At 45.5% G+C, this 20,858-nt stretch overlaps 2 protein-coding genes and 3 long non-coding RNA genes across 7 annotated transcripts in view; 3 read left to right on the forward strand and 2 right to left on the reverse strand.

Annotated features, from left to right (window-relative positions):
• Window positions 1-17,513, reverse strand: LOC147252706 (uncharacterized). Its single transcript, XM_086217434.1, has 10 exons — window positions 17,376-17,513; window positions 13,755-14,288; window positions 13,532-13,668; window positions 13,377-13,448; window positions 13,158-13,291; window positions 12,616-13,058; window positions 12,134-12,449; window positions 11,800-12,007; window positions 6,665-11,695; window positions 1-1,825 (listed from the first exon to the last, which is right to left on the reverse strand). Exons 1-8 carry the CDS (start codon window positions 17,444-17,446, stop codon window positions 11,903-11,905), a joined length of 1,812 nt encoding a protein of 603 aa, XP_086073560.1. The 5' UTR covers window positions 17,447-17,513; the 3' UTR covers window positions 1-1,825; window positions 6,665-11,695; window positions 11,800-11,902.
• LOC147252707 (uncharacterized) lies at window positions 4,176-5,445 on the forward strand. Its single transcript, XR_015118457.1, has 3 exons — window positions 4,176-4,514; window positions 4,639-4,717; window positions 5,086-5,445. It is a non-coding gene; the product is annotated as an uncharacterized LOC147252707 (long non-coding RNA).
• Window positions 14,568-16,776, forward strand: LOC147252708 (uncharacterized). Its single transcript, XR_015118458.1, has 3 exons — window positions 14,568-15,775; window positions 15,900-15,978; window positions 16,347-16,776. It is a non-coding gene; the product is annotated as an uncharacterized LOC147252708 (long non-coding RNA).
• Window positions 15,265-20,858, reverse strand: part of tmem116 (transmembrane protein 116) — a 19,067-nt gene continuing 13,473 nt past the window's right edge. For both annotated transcript variants that reach the window (XM_086217436.1, XM_086217437.1), the window contains exons 8-13: window positions 20,085-20,134; window positions 19,903-19,986; window positions 19,688-19,823; window positions 18,702-18,846; window positions 18,537-18,616; window positions 15,265-17,693 (exon numbers count right to left, since the gene is read on the reverse strand). In XM_086217436.1, the coding sequence (XP_086073562.1) occupies window positions 17,523-17,693; window positions 18,537-18,616; window positions 18,702-18,846; window positions 19,688-19,823; window positions 19,903-19,986; window positions 20,085-20,134 (666 nt within the window). In that variant the 3' untranslated portion in view covers window positions 15,265-17,522. The remainder of the gene's footprint in view (window positions 17,694-18,536; window positions 18,617-18,701; window positions 18,847-19,687; window positions 19,824-19,902; window positions 19,987-20,084; window positions 20,135-20,858) is intronic.
• LOC147252710 (uncharacterized) overlaps window positions 19,807-20,858 on the forward strand; it is a 3,248-nt gene continuing 2,196 nt past the window's right edge. For both annotated transcript variants that reach the window (XR_015118459.1, XR_015118460.1), the window contains exon 1: window positions 19,807-20,802. This is a non-coding gene — a long non-coding RNA (uncharacterized LOC147252710). The remainder of the gene's footprint in view (window positions 20,803-20,858) is intronic.

Below are 20,858 nucleotides of genomic sequence, written 5' to 3' on the forward strand. Positions count from 1 at the left end.
TATGCTTTTAGGAAGTCTCTTGAGTTAGAGTGTGGGTCCTGTTTCTTAGAGGAGCAGTCCATATACGTGTCAAGAGTAAAAATTTTAGTCACCCCCAATGATAAAATTAGTTTGCCATATAACCGTTAATAGAGAGAACACCCACTTAAACAAAGCCAGGGTATTAAAATTAGGACCGTAAAGACGAACCTAAGTGATATCGGTGGAGTAGATTTCTCCAGTAACAATAAGATAGTGACCCTCCACATCAGTTTTGGTTGAAAGGTGTCAAAATGAAACCCCTTTACAGATTAAAATGAATACACCTCTGACCTTAGCAGAAAAAGTTGAGTGATAACTTTGACCAATCCATCTACTCCTCAACCTAGTTCGGGAGTCTTTCCTAAGGTGGGTTTCTTGAAGGAACATAATGTCAGAGCACTAAGATTTCAAATAGAAAAGCACTTTACCCCTCTTCACTGGGTGTTTCAGCCCTTTCACATTCCAGGTGGTGCAAGTTAGGCCTCCCTGTCCACTACCTTGAGTTACACTACAGTCCTGTATTGGAGAAAGAAAACTTGGCAAAGTCTTAGTGTTTCCTTTGCATCACAAAAATTATTTACCATACAGCAGAACACCCATGCTACCAACAAAAGCATAAAGCCTCACACTGTGCGGCCGCTACTAAAACCAAACACAAGAAGAAGAAGATAACAGCAAAGGAAATAAAAGAAAAAAAGATGTTAATGTCAATAACACAAGGGTGTGAAACCTCCCTAAAATATATGGTTCATCTAGTGTCAACCTTAGAGAAAATATACTGTAAAGGTAACTCCGCAGTCAATAAAGTTTTAAGAAATAAAACATGTGAGCCTACATCAACAGACAATATAACCAAGAAGCCCAAGATACATGCATTGAAAAGGGTCCATATCAAATAAATGAATTAAATTAAAATAAAAAGGGGAGATAAATGGCATGAATTAAAATCATGGGGATTTAGGTATCGAGGGGATAGGGTTGCAACAGTATTGAAAAATGAAATATGCAAGCTCACTGAAGCATGTGAATGAGAGTAGTAATCTTGCTTAGTAAATAAAAAAGGAAAAAGTACAGAGGAAAAATATAAAACTTAGAGTTCCATCAAACTGTGGGTATATTAAGCATTTTTTACAGTGTAAAGCAAACAGTTTAAGATTGCCAAATGTCTAAAATAAAATATTAGCAGGACCCATGATGATAAACCTAATACTCCAGCGCAGTAGCAGAGACCAAAATAGGGTGTTGAGAACCGGACCAGCGTTTTCTCCGTGTAGTTCAAACTGGTGGTTATACAGTCCATCAGGACAAAAACATAAAAGCAACAATCACTTAGACAAAATAGATGAAGTCACTCTGTCCAGTTATTCAAGTGGCTTACCTAATGGCTCTCCACCTGTAGCTCCGAAGTGCTGCCCGCGAATTCCGTCGCTGTCTCTGTCCAACTTCCGGCTCAAGCTTGACGATTGTGTCGGCGGCACTGGTCGCGCTGCGGTGCGGGTCCGATAGCTGAGTAGCAGGCTCACTTAGCTTCAACAGCTAAGATTGCGGTGTTGGTTTCGGTTTTGAGAGCTGTTAATTCACCTCTGATGGTGGTCGAGAGTTGCTCAATTCTTGTGTCCATTATGTCCACAATCTCCGTATTTAATGAACGTAGTTTAGCATGGAGGGACGCGATAGCCTGCAGCACCGTGAGGGTTCCGTGGTTTGGGGCATCTCCACCTGAGGACTCCTCCTCAGGCATTTCCAAGGCTGCCAGGCCTGCTTGAGTATCTCAGCAGGAACCTCTTGGCATGGTCGTAGTTAACTGTGTAATCAAACGTAACAGCGAGAAATTGTCATTTATTTGGCTATTAAAGTTCCTACATCGTTTGTTGGCTGACCCATTTCATCTCAAATAACTTTTTTTTTTTAAGTTAGACTGCAGGAGCACTGCAACCAGTGTCTTACTCACGCATGGATTAACCCGGAAGTCCGGTTTTAAATGTCTTCATGGTCTTAAACCTCCTTACCTTTCAGAACTGCTTTTTCCTTGTGAACCTTTGTGGACCCTGCGCTCCACTGGGAGTGGACTTCTAGTCATTCCTAAGGTCAGGACACTCAAGGCCAGGTGTCTTTTAAGTATTATGGCCTTGAGTGTCCTTGGACCAGCCTGCCCAAGGACCTCAGGTCCGCAGACAATGTTCAAGTTGTAAGAGCAGGCTCAAGACAAATCTTTTTAACTCAGCTTTTCATTAATATTTATTTTACTCATAACGTTTATTAATTTTAGGCATTCATTTTCTATTTATGAATTTTATTCTTTCCTATCTTGTTTTTAAATTATCCTATTTTCTATTGTAGTTCTTAGCTTTTCTTCATATTTTACTTTGTATCTATCCTTATTCTTTTATCATTATAATGATAAAAGAATAAAGATAGATACAAACTAAAACACTATCCTATAGGATCTCCAGTGTTTCCCCTGGGGGAGCTCTCTGTTCTGGGAGCTGTGGCTCCTGACATCTCGCAGGTTCCTGGTGGAGGTTTGATGTCTCTGCCTCATCTCTCCTCTGGGCCATGCATCGTTGTCCTGTGGCTATGGCTGCCTCCCTGCTCCTGGTGCAGACGGCTCGCTTTCTTGGCTGCTTCATCTGTACTCATACTAGAATAATGGACATTCAACTGAGTACGAGAGGCTGTGTATGTGTGCAAGTTTGTGCATGAGTGAAACAGTGTGTGTGTGTGTGTGTGTGTGTGTGTGTGTGTGTGTGTGTGTGTGTGTGTGTGTGAACTTTGGGGTGGTTAGGGTTTGAGGGAATGCTTTTAATTGTCTATGTCAAGCACTCTGAGTTACATGTAATGTATGAAAAGCGCTTTATAAATAAAGTATGATTGATTGATTGTAAGGCATTTCAGACATGATGTATTTCCTGTGGCAGTTATCCTGCAGTGAATACAGGAAATTACACATTTCAGAGCAGCTGAGGCCTCATTGAATCGTAAATTCCATGTTCTGCAGATTCTGGTGGAACGCACTGCAAAATGAGTGAGCTTATGGGCTCCTGCGATCTTCATGAAAGTAGCAAGGCCATGTGATCAGTTTCTGCATGGTTGGTCAGCAACATGGAAACTCACAGAGACTGAGTCACAGAACCCCTAATCAGTTTCTACTCAAGTAGAGATGTTAAATACTCATTTAAAGTAACACCAACTATTCGGGGAAATACTCTCGTTGTCCCTCCCGTGTAGAGTCAGACAAGCACATTTCCTCTAGTGGTCAGGATTCCTTCAAGAGGGCCAGTTTCCACTTCCAGTATGGGAACAAACATTTACATGTTTATCTTCAACAGCTTGTTACAATTCAAGATGATATTACAGCTTTGACATTTTTTTAGTCGCTTGCTGCTAAACACGATCAACTTAAGTTTCCAACACATCTATCGGATTGATGATAGCTGAGAAATTATGGTAATTCAGATAACATTTGTTGGTACACAAACTTCACCATTCATAGACATTCTGCTCTTTTATAATACGTAATTTCATTGTTAAAAAAGAAAAACAACAACTGTAGTTTACCTTTGTTTAGAGCACATTGTCCCGTCACAGTGCTTGCTGGCTCTGATTGCACCCATCGAATTTGAAAAAGCAAAAACACTCAAAGGCAGAAATTAGATGAGCGGAGTGGAGCGCTCACATGTAGAAAGTGTAACATTCATAGTGCCTGATATTTATTGCCTTAATGGTTTGTCTGCTTTCTTTCCTACACTTTGCTCATTTTTTATCACTTTTTCCAAATAATTTCACTCTCTTTCAAAGTTATTATTTCCTGCTGGACAGAAGCAGTTGGTTTGAAATGTTGCTTCATTTTCAATAAAATTTGGGGAGTTATAATCAATACCTTCCATCTTATTCTTCCTTTCATGTTTAGTCTTCATATCTTTAACATTTTTCTGATGTTAATGTAACCCAGGTTACTAGGCTCTATTTGGAAAAGTCCAGATTCCTCAATTTATTAAATAAATAAATACATAAACATCAAGGTTGATTAAATAAATAAGCCTAAAATGATTTTACATGGAATAAATAATTTAGTTCATGGTTAAAAATATTAAAAAGGGTCAATAAATAGGTTAAAAACATTAATAATACACAAATTATTATATCTGTTAAAAAGGGTATTTTATTTCATGTGAATGTGCCTTTAAAATTAAAAAAAAAAAAAAAGTGAAGTAAAAGATTCAGGTGACATGCGGAGTTCACTTGACGCAACGTAACAGATCGGACGCGTCAAGGTCAGGGGTCTCCTTCCGCTCTCTCTCTCTTCCGGACTTGAACGATGTTAGCGGCAGGCGGACATTTCACTGCAGCTAGAATGAGCTTTTGGTGTAAGAGAGCAAGATTTTGGGAAGACAGATGCTGTTTTTAATTCTGCGCGGAGACCGGAGTCCTTTCTCTCTTTTTTTCCTGTGGGTCGAGTTGCGGACCGTGCTTTTAGAGGATGCGAGGAACCTGTAAGTTTTGCCATTAACGAGTGCGGTTAGCTAGCTTGTTAGCCGCTGCCTCGCTACGTTGCAACTGCAAAATAACGGAAAAGAAGTCATGCTGAACTCCCGTGCTGTCCCCGTTTCTTTTAAGTGAGAGCTGGACTGCTGATGAGCCGTGTGGGTGACATTTAATTTGAAGAAGTGTATGTTTAAATACTGCTGAGTTTCTGGTGAGTAAAATATAATATTAGCCTCATCAACAAAGTAAAATGTGTATAAGCTGGTGTAATATGCTAAAGTTAATGAGTTAAAGAGACGTTATTTCATGTTAATGTGTAAAAGACAAAAAAAAAGTTTACATGATGTGCTGTGTTTACGTTGCTCTCACGCTGTTTTTTATGTGAGTGAGTAAAAAGAGAGAAGAATTAATAAGCTATTTTGTTTCTTAGTATTTCAAAATATGTTAAGTGAATTTAATGTACAAAAATAACAATTACAATGATGCTGGTTATATTTGTGCTTGTTTATATGCATATAGCTATGAAAAAGTGTAATTGTTATAAGGGCGTCACAGTGATTTATTTCTGGACTATTATAGGCTGGGTCTTTTCTTTACCATGGTTCAAGATGAAGATTTTCTTCTGCTGGGTTCTTCCCTGCTCTGTAAGGTAGAAGGCAAAGCCCAGTGGTTGTGGCGAGCCATCCAACAAGGACTGCGACCTTCTTATTTATTTTGGGTATAATTTGTGAAACATTGTGACTAAGCTTATCTGTAAATGGACACTGGTTTCTCTTTTTTTTTTTTACTTTTCTAGCTTTTACCAATATAATTCAATACACAAAAACCTACCTGTTGTCAATTGAATCCTTTACTCTGTCACTCATTACAATTTAAAATACCCCTTTCTCCTGTAGCGAATTTAGCCTTCTGATTTACTGGTCCATAGGGTTTTAATGTTAAAGAGGGACGTATCTGTACCACCAGTCATTGCTGAGAACAGTTAAGGCTGAGGTGGGTATCAGAAATTTGGCGAGCCAGCCAGGAGAAAGTGGAGTATTATTGAGTGATGAGAGTGAAAAAAAAAAAAAAAAAATATATATATATATATATATATATATATATATATATATATATATATATAGTAATAATAGTATAACAGTACAATGGATATTGTGGAAAGTGCAGGTGTAAATGTTCGTAACTCAGTTCTTGTTAGCGGGTTAACTAAAACTGAAGTAGATGCGGAGTTGAGAGGTACCTTGAACGTTATGGTTCTGTTAACAGAGTGTTAGTTATTGATGATGCAGAATCAGAGTATCACCTCTGCTCCATTGTGGAATTTTCTAATAGCGCTGGGATGCAAACACTTAGGCCCACATTGCCCCTAAAATATCAGAGCTCAACAGATGCAAATGTTACCTTTCATGTACGCTCACTGGATACTGTATACACCAGCACTGCTAGCAGTAGCGCCACCAAAGGGTATCTGGAGGAACTGCAAGCTATTGCTAATAAGAGTGGGAGATCATTTGAAAGTGTGCTGCAGGAAGAACTGATGAAGATAAGTTCAGAAAAAAGTGTCAACCTGCTGAAGCTACACCAATCAAAATCCCTCAAACTCATGTGACTGATCGTGAAGTTGAGAATATCAAAGGGTCAACACCTGTAATGCGAGAGTCCTGTCTTCTGCTTCGCTCTGTCTCACCTGAGGTGGTCATGAACCTACCAGCTGTATTCCCGCCATCTCCATCACCCAGATGTGTTCAGGGTGGACCGAGAGGTGGTCCCCAAGCTGCTAACTCGAACACTCATCACCAAGGGTCCCCACCAACCAGAGCCGGTAGTAGTGACGCAGCTGCATCAACACATTCAGTACTCACCATGAACGATGTAAATCCTCCAGCTGTACAGAGGGTCGTTGTTGAGCATGTCATGCGAACTAATGATGCTATGTCCCCCCCTGCACTCTTCAATTCGCCTCAGACCCTTCTCTGGGAAGATGCTTCGCCCTAACAGTGAACTTGATTATGATTCCTGGAGAGCCAATGTGGACTTATTCCTAACTGACCCCTCCATGTCTGACTTGCACAGAACACGCAAAATCCTAGACAGCTTATTGCCTCCAGCTACTGACGTTATCAAGCATGTTAACCCCCAGGCTTTGCCATCAGTGTACCTTGAGCTACTTGACTCAGTCTATGGTTCTGTGGAGGATGGAGATGAGCTGTTGACCAGGTTTATGGGAACACTGCAGAACAATGATGAGAAGCCTTCTGACTTTCTGAACCGCTTGCAGGTTGCTCTGAGTGTTGTGGTCAGACGAGGTGGCGTAGCTGAGAGTGAGAGAAACCGCTATCTCCTAAAGCAGTTCTGTCGGGGCTGCTGGAATGATGGACTGATCGCTGATCTTCAGTTGGAGCGAAAAACCAACACACCACCCTCCTTCGCTGAGCTCGTGCTACTCATCAGAACAGAGGAAGACAAACAGGCAAACAAACACAACCGTATGAAAAAACACCTTGGACAACACAAGTCAAGTCCTGCTGCCCCAAAGCTGAGAGCTACAGCACAACAGCTAGCTTCATGCAGTTGTACTACACCTGATAAAGAAGTTAGTGAGACTGAAGTCTTGAAGAATCAGCTTGATGAAATTCAAGCTCAGGTCGCTATAATGCAGACCCCCACCCCACGCAAAGTGAAAGTCAGTGGTCCTGATACAACTGAAATCAGTACATTGCGAAAACAGATCGACTCATTGAAACGTGAACTTGGCCTTTTCCAAGCACAGGTGACCCCACCTCAAGTTAAGAGTCACCAAGTACCATCACCTGCTTTTTCCAAAGATTCCTCCATGGGAGTTCGTAATCAGTCATTGAGCAAGAGAGTAAGTGGAGAGTACACTCCAGGGCTAGCAGCAACTGGTAGGCCCTGCCCATGGTACTGTTTCCACTGCGGAGAAGACGCCCACTTTGCAGTTAACTGTGAGAGTGACCCAAATCCCCCTCTGGTGGAGGAAAAAAGGCAACTGCTCAGAGAGAAACAGCGGCAGTGGGATCTGCAGCTCAGAGAGAAACAGCGGCAGTGGGATCTGCAGAATAACAGTACTGCCGCCCAGCAGTTAAACTACTAGGAGCCCCTGTTGCAGGGCAAACAGGGACTGAAACACCAACTAAACGCCCTAAAAGAACAAAAAGAGTAGCGAGGTGTAAAGCTAACATCATATCCACCAAACTGCCACGAAAACTGATTGGGACAAAATGCACCGCCCAAGTCTTTATTGACGACAACCAAGTCAACTGCTTGCTAGATACCGGATCTCAGGTGACTACTGTCCCACTGTCATTCTTCTGGGCTCACCTGTCCCATCATTCCTTAAAATCTCTGGATGATCTTCTGGATGAAGAGCTGCAAGTACAAGGAGCCAATGGAGAGGATGTGCCCTATCTCGGATATGTAGAGTTTGACCTGATGTTTCCAGAGGAGTTCTTGGGTGAAGAGACTGTGGTCCCTACATTAGCATTGGTTGTCCCTGATTTGGGCAGTGTGCCCCAAATCCTCATTGGCACTAAGTCATTGGATGCCCTCTACTCTGACTACATCGACAGACATGAATGCCGCCCCCAGTCATTCCTTCCTGGCTACAGAGTGTTGCTGAGAAGCCTTGAAGTACGGCGAAGACAGGCAAGTGCTGGGGCTCTGGGGTTGGTAAAGGTGCAAAGCAACACTCCTGAATTGGTGCCAGCGGGCTGCACAGTCGTCATGGAGGGGCAGGTCCATCTGAGCAGTACTCATCAGGAGAAGTGGGCTGTTGTGGAGGCCTCCTCTGTGTCATCTCTTCCGGGTGGATTATTAGTTGCTACCTCCTTGTGCACCTTACCTGAGAAGCGGCCTAGCTCGTTGTCAATCCTGCTGAAAAATGAGACTCAACATGACATCGTCATTCCGCCGAGAACAGTGCTGGCCGATGTTCATGCTGTGCAACAAGTTATGGGGAAGGGACCCCCCACTTATGTGACCACTCGGGAGACCCAAAGGATGGAGTTTAACTTTGGGGATTCCCCCCTGCCGCCAGAATGGAAAGAGCGAATCACAAAGCTGCTAAACAGCATGCCAGAGGTTTTCTCCCAACATGACATGGACTTTGGTCATACGGACAAAACAAAGCATCATATCAAACTGAGCGACAACACCCCCTTCAAACACCGACCCAGACCCATCCATCCATACGATGTAGATGCAGTCAAGAAACACCTTCAAGAGCTGCTCAACTCCGGTGTCATACGTGAGTCTGAATCCCCCTTCGCATCTCCTATTGTCATTGAGCGGAAGAAAGATGGTTCTGTGAGGCTGTGCGTCGATTTCAGGAAACTCAACTCACAGACCATAAAAGATGCCTATGCTCTACCAAACTTAGAGGAAGTGTTTTCCCTCTTAACTGGCTCTAAATGGCTTTCAGTCTTCGATTTAAAATCAGGTTATTACCAAGTCGAAATGGAAGAAGCTGATAAACCGAAGACTGCGTTTGTGTGCCCCCTAGGCTTCTGGGAATTTAACAGAATGCCACAGGGGGTTACTAATGCGCCAAGCACGTTCCAGCGCCTGATGGAAAGATGCGTGGGGGATCTCAACCGCCAAGAGGCGCTGGTCTTCATTGATGACATCATAGTTTTCTCAGACACCTTGGAGCAGCACGAGTCAAGACGACTACAGGTACTTAACAGGCTTAAAGAGTATGGGTTAAAGTTGTCATCAGAAAAATGCAAGTTTTTCCAAACCTCTGTTCGATACCTTGGTCACATTGTCTCCCAGCACGGCGTCGAGACAGACCCACAAAAGATTGAGGCCTTAAAGACCTGGCCAGTACCCAAGAACCTCAAAGAACTTCGCTCCTTCCTGGGCTTTTCTGGGTATTATAGAAGGTTCGTGAAGGACTATTCAAAGATCACCAAACCTCTAAATGACCTCACAGCAGGGTACTCACCTCTCAGAAAAAACAGTCCAGAGAAAGAAAAGACTCACCTGTACTTCCACCCAAAAGAATCCTTTGGGAGCAGGTGGACTACAGACTGTCAAAAGGCATTTGAAGAGATCATTGACAAGCTCACCACAGCACCTGTTTTAGGCTTCGCCGACCCCAAACTCGCCTACATCCTACATACTGATGCGAGCACAACAGGGCTTGGTGCAGCTTTGTACCAGGAACAAGAGGGACAGATCAGGGCTATCGCTTTTGCAAGCAGAGGGTTGACAAAGAGTGAAGCAAAATACCCCGCTCACAAATTGGAGTTCCTCGCCCTAAAGTGGGCTGTCACCGCCAAGTTTAGTGATTACCTGTACGGCACAGACTTCACTGTCATCACGGACAGTAATCCCTTAACTTACATATTGACTTCAGCGAAGTTGGATGCCACGAGCTACAGGTGGTTGTCAGCTCTATCAACGTACAACTTCAAGCTCCAATATAGAGCAGGAACCCAGAATCAAGATGCAGACGGCCTTCTCGTCGTCCTCACGGAGAGCTCCAGGATGATGCTGTCTGGAGAAAAGAGCGTGAAAGGATCAAACAGTTCACATTGCATTACCTGACGGATCGGAACACTTCAGATGCCATCCTTCCTGACGCTGTGAGAGCCATCTGTGAGAGGCATGATGTTGAGTGGTCCCACAGAAACTCCACATGTCCAACTCCATCAGTCACGCTTATTGAGTCTCTTGCCATCCACTCTGATGCTCTACCCAGTGGTTTCCAACAGGAAGATGACCATGGTCTCCCTGTAATTGGTCATTGGTCTGAAGAGGAGATAAGGACAAAGCAAAGAGCTGACCCTGATCTCAAGGTGGTCATTGAGCACAAGGAGTCTGGAGGGATGCCACCTCCTTCCCTGAAACAAGAGCTCCCAGATCTCGTTTTGTGGCTCCGAGAATGGAAGCGTCACATACCAACTTGTCCTACCGACTGAACTGAGAGCAAAAGCGTTAAAAGGCCTACATGATGACCTGGGTCATCTCGGCATAGAACGGACTCTCGATCTTGTGAGGTCACGTTTCTATTGGCCCAGAATGTCAGCCTATGTAGAGCAGAAGGTCAAGATGTGTGAGCATTGTGTGCGCCGGAAGAAGCCGACTGAGAGAGCAGCTCCTCTGTGTAACATCAAGACTAGCAGACTGTTGGAACTGGTCTGTATGGATTTTCTCTCAGTGGAGCCTGATCGGAGCAACACAAAAGATATATATTAGTGCTAACGGACCATTTCACCAAGTACTCAGTCGCAATCCCAACTCGAAACCAAAAGGCGCAGACTGTGGCTAAGTGCTTATGGGAGAACTTCCGAGTGCACTATGGATTCCCAGAGAAACTCCTGAGTGACCAGGGTCCGGATTTTGAATCGCGCACCATAAGAGAACTGTGTTCCATTGCTGGCATTCAAAAGATTAGGACGACCCCTTATCATCCTGTGGAGAAGTTCAATCGGACCCTCCTCCAAATGTTGGGAACCCTGGAGAACAAGGACAAGGCTCACTGGAGGGAGTTTGTCAAGCCCCTAGTGCACGCCTATAACTGCATACGGAATGATGTTACCGGTTTCAGTCCCTATGAACTGATGTTTGGCAGGCAACCCCGGCTTCCAGTTGATTTGGCATTCGGCCTGCCTGTGAACCATGAACCCAAGTCACACTCCCAGTATGTGCATGATTTAAAGGGCCGCCTAGAGGAAAGCTACAGAGTCGCCACAGAGAATGCTTCAAAGACTGCTGAACGTAACAAACTCAGATTTGACAGGGATCCGGGATCCGGATCCTGGATGCAAGCCAGGTGGCGACGCTGCATCCTCCAGATGTCCTCCATCCTGCCGCGGTTAATGAGCGGGACCCCCATGGTGTCCGTCAGGTCCCAGAAGGAGTCCAGCAGCTCCTGGATGAGCTGCTCCGTCACCCGGGCTCCCCTGGTCCGACGGCGGCAGTGGCGGGCCAGCTCCCTGGGCGTGGGTGTCACCCTGGCGTCCCTCCCCTGCTGGGATTGCTTGGCCTCCACCAGGCGAGCCACGTCCCCGCCGTCCCACACAAACACGGCCAAGGACAAGCGGGCCATGAAGGTGGGGTACAGCTGGTGGCTGTCAGTGGTGACGCCTCTAGCGAAGCGGCGCATGAGGTGCCACACGTCCAGGCGCACCACCAGCTGCTCCCAGCCTGCAAACATGGCCGCTACCTGCCCAAGGAGAGGAAGATGCGTTGGAGGAGGAAAACTTGACACGTGTACGCAGGCACCGACACTCTCTCTCTCTCTCTCACGCACACACTTCCACCCCTTACTTTGCAGCAGTCCCGGTCCACGTACAGGACCCGTGGAGGGTCCCGTCCAGCCTCCCTGTACCTCCACACCAGCCCGTCCGCCATGGGCGCAAGCCCGTCCCCCTCAGCGGCGGTGAGGACAGAGATGAGTACCTGCCCGTGCTGGTTGCCCACATTGGTCACCCACTCGGCAGTCCCGGCGCCTTATCCCCGCGAGCTTCTTGGTCATCTGCGATGGAGGAGAAATGCGAGTAATCCCCTGCTGTTGTTTTCTCTCTCTCTCCCCCCCCCCCCCCCCCCCCGTCACCTGTCAGCGCCAGTCAGTCCACACTTGACCAAAAATGTGACAGCTTGCCTTTTTGGTGGAGTCCATCTTGATGATGGACGTGACCCTGGCTTTGGTCTCCGTCAGACGAGGGAGGGCTTCTCGTACGTAGACGGAGAGGAGCCAGTGGACGGAGGGTACCGGGTGCATGGGCGGGAGCGACACGCGCCCGGGCTGTTGTTGGAAACCCGGCACCCCGAGCTTGCGCAGCACCGACAGGTACAACATGGACCTGGTCATCCAGTCCCAGCAGTGCTGCTCCTCCAGGTAGGCGCAGAGGCGGGATGCCGAGTTGCCCAGGGTGCGCTCCTTGAGCTGCCCGATGACCGCTTTGTCACAGGACAGCCTGTCAAAGGAGGATGGAAGAATTGAATATCAAAAGGGCGTTATCACATGACACCCCCACACCAACAACAACAAGTGCTACCATCGTAAAACGCTGTCAGTATTCAGGCCTGCGTTTCATGCGTTCTCACATGTCCCGAGCGTGTTGTCGTGCCGCTGCTGCTTACTTGTAGGTGAGGACGGCCGGGAACATTTCCTGGTGGGGCTGGGCCAGCTGCTCCACGACGCAGGGCGCCCAGGCTGCGTACTTCCGTTTGCACGAGCCGCACTCCAGGTATTCAGTGCCCATGAAGTACCAGCCCGTGGCGTCCAGGACTCTCCGCACCGTTTTGTAGAGCCCAGCTCCAACCAGTCGGCGGTCGCAGTCGGGGCACACCAGCCTGTATGCCCACAACTTGTAGGGCAGCCAAAGGCAGAAGCGGGTGTGATAGAAGGCGTGGTGGGAGGAGGGGAGCTGCGCGTACAGCGGACGGGGCCCAGGGGGGTGCCACCACATGCGGAGGTCCGGGGTGAGGACCGATCTCCCTCTGGCGTCGCGCGTGAAGAGGGCCCGGCCCAGCCATTCCTGGTTCTCCTCCGGCAGCGTCTGCCTCCAGCCATTGGGCAGCAGCTGCGAGCGTCACATTGATCAGTCAGCGGTGATGTCTAGACACCGATTTCTAGCTTTTAGGTTTCAGCTCTTTGACACGCGTGATATACATCTCTGTACCTGTGCACCGGAGGAGGATGGGGCAGGGGTCTCGGACCGTCCTCCTTCATCCCCCGCGGGCTTGCCAGGGGGAGGGGGGGTCCGGAAGAGGGAGGGTTTGGGTGGAGTGACAGCTGGCCCAGTGTCACCCATCTCTGTATGTGACACACCAACACACAAGTGTCACACACCAGAACGTGTACAAACACACACACACACCACGAGTCAACATTCACTTACGAGACTCCACTTCCACGGCAGCGGTGAGGAGATCTGTGTCGGAGGGCTCAGAGGGGTCGACGAATGCGGCGCCTGTAATCACACGTGGAAAAGAATAAGTACACAAGTCAAGTGCGCTCACACGGGCGAAATGTGAAGAAACAGGAGGAACTTACTGGATGAGGGCCGCTGTGCTGGCTGGTGGGAGGAGGCTGGTGCTGCAGCTTCCACATCCCTGGCCAGTATGTAGGTCTGAAGCACATACATACGCGACCCAGGCCTCACCCTCTGCCTCTTCACCCACTGCACATAACTGCAGACAGCGAGACAACAAACAGTCAAGGCCTGGCCGTCCCGTCATTTGAACCAGACGTGCGCCTCACAGAGAGCAACACTTACGATCTCCTTTCGCCGAGGGGGGAGTCATAGAGGTCCCGCAGGGTCACCCCGGAGTGAGCCCCGAAACTCACCACGTCCCCGTCCATGCCACGCACCGAGGAGTGCCCCTCGCACATCCTGCGCCTCTCGATGGTGGTGGACATTTCTGGGAAGAGGCGTGCGTAGGAGGCGAGGGCGTCCTTGTTGGCGGTCAGGGGCGACTCGCCAGTGTCCCCGCTGTCCCTCTCGTGCAGGTGAGCAACCAAGAGGCTGCTGGCGTAGCCCACGTCGTTGCTCAGCAGCCACTTGAACGTTTGACCCCGGTATTTGCCAAACTGGAGCTCGCTCTCACTGAGCACCAGCTGGAAGCAACCAGGGTCACCTCCGGCCTGGAGCACCCGGGTCTTCGCCTCCTCCCTCACCAGGTCGGGCTTCTTGACCTGCGTGACCTGCGCTTGGCCGGTTCGGGTCAGCACCGTCGCCGCAGGCGTAGGAGCCAGGGTGAGCTCGGTGGATTTTTCACCGTGAAAACGGAAGTCTGGTTTAAATGCCATTCTGCAAAGAGTCACGCAAAACACCCTCTTTTAGCATGACGCCTGTAGTCAAGTGCACGGGCGGGCGCACACACGACAGAAAATGCACTCTGTCACTCACAGCGCCTGCCTCATTCATTCGTTCATTCATTCAAGTATAATGAGCAATGTATATTCATCAACAGATAAAAAATATATATATATATACAAATAAATAATTAAATATAGCGGAACTGTTGGCGTCCATGGCGGCGGAAAAAACGCCGTACCTCCGTCCAGGTTAAGACACTCAAACGGGAGCTACACGTTCGGACACGACACCGACATAAATACGTGGTGTTTATTGCTTCAAGAAGGACGTTTGCATGGAAGCGATAACATGTCTCTTTTTTTTTTTCCCCATTCCTGCGTTCGTGCAAACGTACAGCGCGAAGTCCGCTCGCAGAAGCCGCAAAGCTCCAAACAGTCGCAAGAAATAACAACGCCAAGTAGTCCGTCATTCGGTGTGAAAAAGTGCAAACAGTCGCAAGAAATATCAAGGAGAAGACACCCCAAAGTCCGTCATTCGGCGTGGTAAAGTTTTTCCAAAGTTTCTGGTCTTTGTAGCGCGAGGAAGAGCGCAGCGAGACTTACCTGACGGAGTCGCAGAAGAACAGTGACGGAAAACGCCGAGCACACCAGGAAAAAGGTAGCCGGATGCCGTCGACCAATCAAATCATCTGCTGGCTAAAGCGAGCCGCCGATTGGCTGGCTGCTAAATTGGACTCTTCGTTGGACTGGAGTGCCGAAGAACGCGATCCCGGAGGCGCATGCAATATGGCCAATTGGGAAATCCCCTGCTGCCTATAGTTCAATCACTCTTCCAAGGCATTAACCTTGCCCTTGCAAATGCACTGAAGAACCAGAACTTTGCAGACATCCCCAAGTAACCCCCAAGCCAGTTTTTAGTCCTGTGGGTGTAACGGGACGTATACACCTTTTTAAGAGGGGAGGGTGTAACCCAGGTTACTAGGCTCTATAAATAAATACATAAACATCAAGGTTGATTAAATAAATAAGCCTAAAATGATTTTACATGGAATAAATAATTTAGTTCATGGTTAAAAATATTAAAAAGGGTCAATAAATAGGTTAAAAACATTAATAATACACAAATTATTATATCTGTTAAAAAGGGTATTTTATTTCATGTGAATGTGCCTTAAAAATTAAAAAAAAAAAAGTGAAGTAAAAGATTCAGGTGACATGCGGAGTTCACTTGACGCAACGTAACAGATCGGACGCGTCAAGGTCAGGGGTCTCCTTCCGCTCTCTCTCTCTTCCGGACTTGAACGATGTTAGCGGCAGGCGGACATTTCACTGCAGCTAGAATGAGCTTTTGGTGTAAGAGAGCAAGATTTTGGGAAGACAGATGCTGTTTTTAATTCTGCGCGGAGACCGGAGTCCTTTCTCTCTTTTTTTCCTGTGGGTCGAGTTGCGGACCGTGCTTTTAGAGGATGCGAGGAACCTGTAAGTTTTGCCATTAACGAGTGCGGTTAGCTAGCTTGTTAGCCGCTGCCTCGCTACGTTGCAACTGCAAAATAACGGAAAAGAAGTCATGCTGAACTCCCGTGCTGTCCCCGTTTCTTTTAAGTGAGAGCTGGACTGCTGATGAGCCGTGTGGGTGACATTTAATTTGAAGAAGTGTATGTTTAAATACTGCTGAGTTTCTGGTGAGTAAAATATAATATTAGCCTCATCAACAAAGTAAAATGTGTATAAGCTGGTGTAATATGCTAAAGTTAATGAGTTAAAGAGACGTTATTTCATGTTAATGTGTAAAAGACAAAAAAAAAGTTTACATGATGTGCTGTGTTTACGTTGCTCTCACGCTGTTTTTTATGTGAGTGAGTAAAAAGAGAGAAGAATTAATAAGCTATTTTGTTTCTTAGTATTTCAAAATATGTTAAGTGAATTTAATGTACAAAAATAACAATTACAATGATGCTGGTTATATTTGTGCTTGTTTATGTGCATATAGCTATGAAAAAGTGTAATTGTTATAAGGGCGTCACAGTGATTTATTTCTGGACTATTATAGGCTGGGTCTTTTCTTTACCATGGTTCAAGATGAAGATTTTCTTCTGCTGGGTTCTTCCCTGCTCTGTAAGGTAGAAGGCAAAGCCCAGTGGTTGTGGCGAGCCATCCAACAAGGACTGCGACCTTCTTATTTATTTTGGGTATAATTTGTGAAACATTGTGACAAAGCTTATCTGTAAATGGACACTGTTTTTTTTCTGTTTTTTTTTTCTACTTTTCTAGTTTTTACCAATATAATTCAATACACAAAAACCTACCTGTTGTCAATTGAATCCTTTACTCTGTCACTCATTACAATTTAAAATACCCCTTTCTCCTGTAGCGAATTTAGCCTTCTGATTTACTGGTCCATAGGGTTTTAATGTTAAAGAGGGACGTATCTGTACCACCAGTCATTGCTGAGAACAGTTAAGGCTGAGGTGGGTATCAGAAATTTGGCGAGCCAGCCAGGAGAAAGTGGAGTATTATTGAGTGACGAGAGTAAAAAAAATATATATATATATATATATATATATATATACATATATATATATAGTAATAGTATAACAGTACAATGGATATTGTGGAAAGTGCAGGTGTAAATGTTCGTAACTCAGTTTTTGTTAGTGGGTTAACTAAAACTGAAGTAGATGCGGAGCTTGAGAGGTACCTCATTAACATTGCAAATACTCTTCATTTGATCCATCAAAACTCATTACAGAATTAACACATTAAATCTTTTCTTAGGGTTTTTATAAAAATAGAAAATGCAATTTACTTGCCACAATTAACAGTTTTTGTATCAGCTTGCAGAGCATTGACTTGCAGTAATTCCTCTTGTGGTTATCTTACTTTTATTAATCTATTATCATCATTATTATTATTATTACATCATCCTTTACCAACCATAATTGTAACTGTGGGAAGACCATCTAAATGAACCCACCTGAGCTTTTCAGAGTGACTCAAGTCTCTTTCATATCATGTTTTCTATCTGTTTCTTCCTCTCAGCATAAATTCCCCCTCCTTCTTCTTCTTCCCTTTTTCTCACCTCACTGCTTCATGATCAGAGGTGGAAGTTTTCTTCCCTGCACAGAAGCAGCTCTGGTGTTTTCCCTCCATGTGAAAGTGAAAGTTCAGACTTTCCTGTTGAGGTACAAAACAGCTGCTCACTTCCACATTGTAGATGTTGTCAAGCTCAGCCACTGGTGAGCAGAGTCTGGTAGCTTCTCTTCTTCTGAGATCGCAGCAGAGGAGTTTGAGTGTTCATGTCTTGAGATAAAACTGCCCTGCCTGCTCGGCAGAGATGTACACGTGTCCACCCATAGACTAGAGAGTTGAGGAAGCCTTGAGAGGCTGAAGTAAATGCCTGTGGGCAGAAAAGAGTGTTTCATCACCGTTCCAGCATATTTTACAGGTTCATTGTGATTTCCTATGTTGTTCACAGGATGACCCCTCATCACATTAATTTATCCAAACATAAAAAGATCAGAGCATTTATACAGCTGATTTGATTTTCATGATAATCACAAAACCCAAATCTTTCCATCTGTCAATATTGCTATAAAAGTATTTTCTATTGCTGTAATTTTAAACAGCAAAACACACATTGAGGAATACTTCATGTTTTTATAGCTTTCTGTGTTGGATAGAGTTTGATTTAGATGGATCACATTTTAATTGGATGCAAAGTTCAGAAAATGTATGTCAGAAGACTGTCTGGTTACGAGACAATCAAAGAAATATTCAAAGGCATCAGGAAGACTGATGACCCAAGAGGAAAGAGTACAGACCCCTACATGTAGCTTTGTGGAAGTTCATCCATCCATTCATGCATCCAGAGTATTTGGATTCAATCCCTATAACTTCCATCATGTACTTATGTGCTGTGCACCCAAAGTATAGATGCTTCCATTTGTATAACGATCATTTAACTCGACTATAATTTTAATCTCACTGACACTCAATAACTTTATTTGTTATCTTGCCCCAATAAAATGATATTGCTTGAATAATTGTCCACATTATGAACACAAAATTATATTGATTAATTAAGCAGTTTGAACACAAGTGAAACAAATCCCAACCTGAATAGTTTTAATAATTAAACTTAACGGATCTGACCATTTTGTTATGAACTGCTTCCAGTGTGTCAAAATGTCACACACAGTGTCATAAAACTATAGTAACTAAGTATATTAATGTCACTCACCTGGGAGATGTACAGTACCACCGCGGCTTCGCCCTGCCCTGCTGAGGGCTTCACCACCAGCAGAAATGCCAGACCCACCGCTGAGGAAACACCAGGGGTTCATATTTAAAGGCCAGACACAGGAGCCAATAAGAGGTCTCTGTCTCATCTGAGGACAAAACCCACCTGGTCCCCAGCACAGGATAAAGATCATTGGGTACAGGATCATACGTGAGTCCAACATACGGAAGGAGGCCCGCTGCTGGTTGCCTAGGTAACCATTGGATGTAACAACCCGCCAGTAAAGTTGACGAGTCTTTCCCATGAGCACCTGGTGCAGAAGTGGAATGTCAGGAAGTGGGGTAATGTATTTCTGGATCATTGATTGTAAAAAAATCAACCAAAATCTAGTTTTACTTTTCAATTTTTCTTCACATAATATGATGAGCAGGGTATGATGATTCATTCAACTTCAGTTAGTCCATCTCCATTGGGGAAATTTTTAATTTTAATATATCCCTCCATCACCCCTCCATCCATCATCCATCCATCCATGTTCCCCCTCTTCTCCTGTTGAGGGTGGTGGGGGTGGAGCCTATCCCAGCAGCCTTCCCCCTGGACAGGTCACCAGTCCATGGCAGGGCCAACACATAGAGACAGACAACCATTGGCTCTCCCAGCCACGCCTACGGTCAATTTAGAGTCTGGATTAACCTGGTCCCTCTTGATGTCTTTGGACTATGGAGGAAGCTGGAGTACCAGAGAGAACCCAGCAGGAACAGGGAGAACATGGAGACTCACACAGAAAGACCCCGTGCAGCAGCCGGGGCTCCACCCTCAACCTTCTTTCTGGGGGGGGCTATAGGGAGGACCACTGCTCCACCCACAACCTTCTTTCTGGGGGGGGCTATAGGGAGGACTGCTGCGCCACGGTGCCGCCATTTAAACATCTCATAGTAAAAAAATATTTGGGGAAATTGTGTGTCACTTTGGGCTGTGATGGAACTTCTCATCACTTGATGCTGAACAGCCTTGTAGATGGCCGCATCAATCAAAACAACAGAAACATGAGTACAGGAAATATTTCATGAGAAAAAATAGGTTTCCTCAGTCTCATGAATATCTGTTCACTGAACAGGTGAACAATCATTTCTTAATTGTGTCAAACTCACCAAGATGCCGGTAAGAGTGATTAAAAAGGTGGCCAGGAAAATGGTGACGCGGTATGACTTCAGCAGGTGACAGACTCTGATTGGCTGAGGGCGCTGTGAGCCCAGGTACAGTGGTCCGGTGTGCATCAGCAGACACCTAGTTAGGTAAATGTTTCAACAGTGAGTAGCAGCAGCTGTGAATGTGAACAATAATGATCATAGTCATGTAGTGGCACCTGTAGGGCTCGCTGACATTGGTGTAGCAGCCGCTCATGTTTCCTTTAATGAAGACTGGCGCCATGAGCAGCACCGGAAACACACTGCCAACAAAGCAAGACAGTTAACTACAAATTTAACAAAGTCAACATCAATATGGAGGACAGTCCATTTACAGACAGAAAAGTGAACGCAAACTCACCCTGAAAGCAGTGCAGTGACTTTGCTGGCTGTGCTCACTCTGTTACAAAACTGAAAAAAAGAGCAGAGGATTAAGTGTCAGAGAACAGATTTGTAGTCACTTAAAAATACTTATTCTTAAACAGAAGAAGACATCAGAGACATTTAATCCAGGAAACATTGAATTAACAGCTGGATAAGGCTTCTATCAATCAGTTAAAGGATAAATTAATCCATATTTTTAGATAATAGATTTGTTCGACAAAGAAAGTAATAAATTTACATTGTTCTGTCACTCAGGCAGGACAATTCAATTACATTTATTCAACACATTTTTAATGAATTCACGATTTCCCATCCATTTTAAGAAATGATACAAGGAGAAATAGTAGTTGGTTTGGTGGTTTTCATGTTTGCTAAATTTCTTAAAGTTCACTTTTTGTTAATTGTATTTTGTGGAAATTGTTTTTGTCCGATGACCAGATATTTGGTGAGGACGCCTCTTGGACACCTCCCTTGGCAGGTTTCCAGGCATGTCTGACCGGGAGGAGGCCTCAGGGCCGACCCAGGACACGCTGGGGGGATTATATCTCTTGGCTGGCCTGGGAACACCTCGGGATTCCCCCCTGAACAGCCGTTTGAAGTGGCTGGGGAGAGGACAGTTTGGGCTTCCTTGCCGAGGCTGCTGCCCCCGCGACCCAGAGCAACCGGATAAAGTGGAGGACGACGGCCATGACGACGTAATTGTTTTTATTGTTTTGTTGTTACCAGTTGTTCTACTGTTTAAGTTTATTTT

Source organism: Aulostomus chinensis, chromosome 11, assembly GCF_037954235.1.
Source record: "Aulostomus chinensis isolate RoL2024-O1b breed Wild chromosome 11, RoL_Achi_v1.0, whole genome shotgun sequence".
Lineage (NCBI taxonomy): Eukaryota > Metazoa > Chordata > Actinopteri > Syngnathiformes > Aulostomidae > Aulostomus > Aulostomus chinensis.

Bases quoted from the DNA above. Each gene is read 5' to 3' on its own strand.
- LOC147252706 (XM_086217434.1), bottom strand. From the start codon at position 17,446: ATGGAGGGAAAACACCAGAGCTGCTTCTGTGCAGGGAAGAAAACTTCC. The intron at 13,292-13,376 runs GTAAGTGAATGT...TGTCACATACAG, and splicing joins TGCCGTGGAAGTGGAGTCTC to AGATGGGTGACACTGGGCCA. The intron at 12,450-12,615 runs GTAAGCAGCAGC...CTCCTTTGACAG, and splicing joins CCGGCCGTCCTCACCTACAA to GCTGTCCTGTGACAAAGCGG.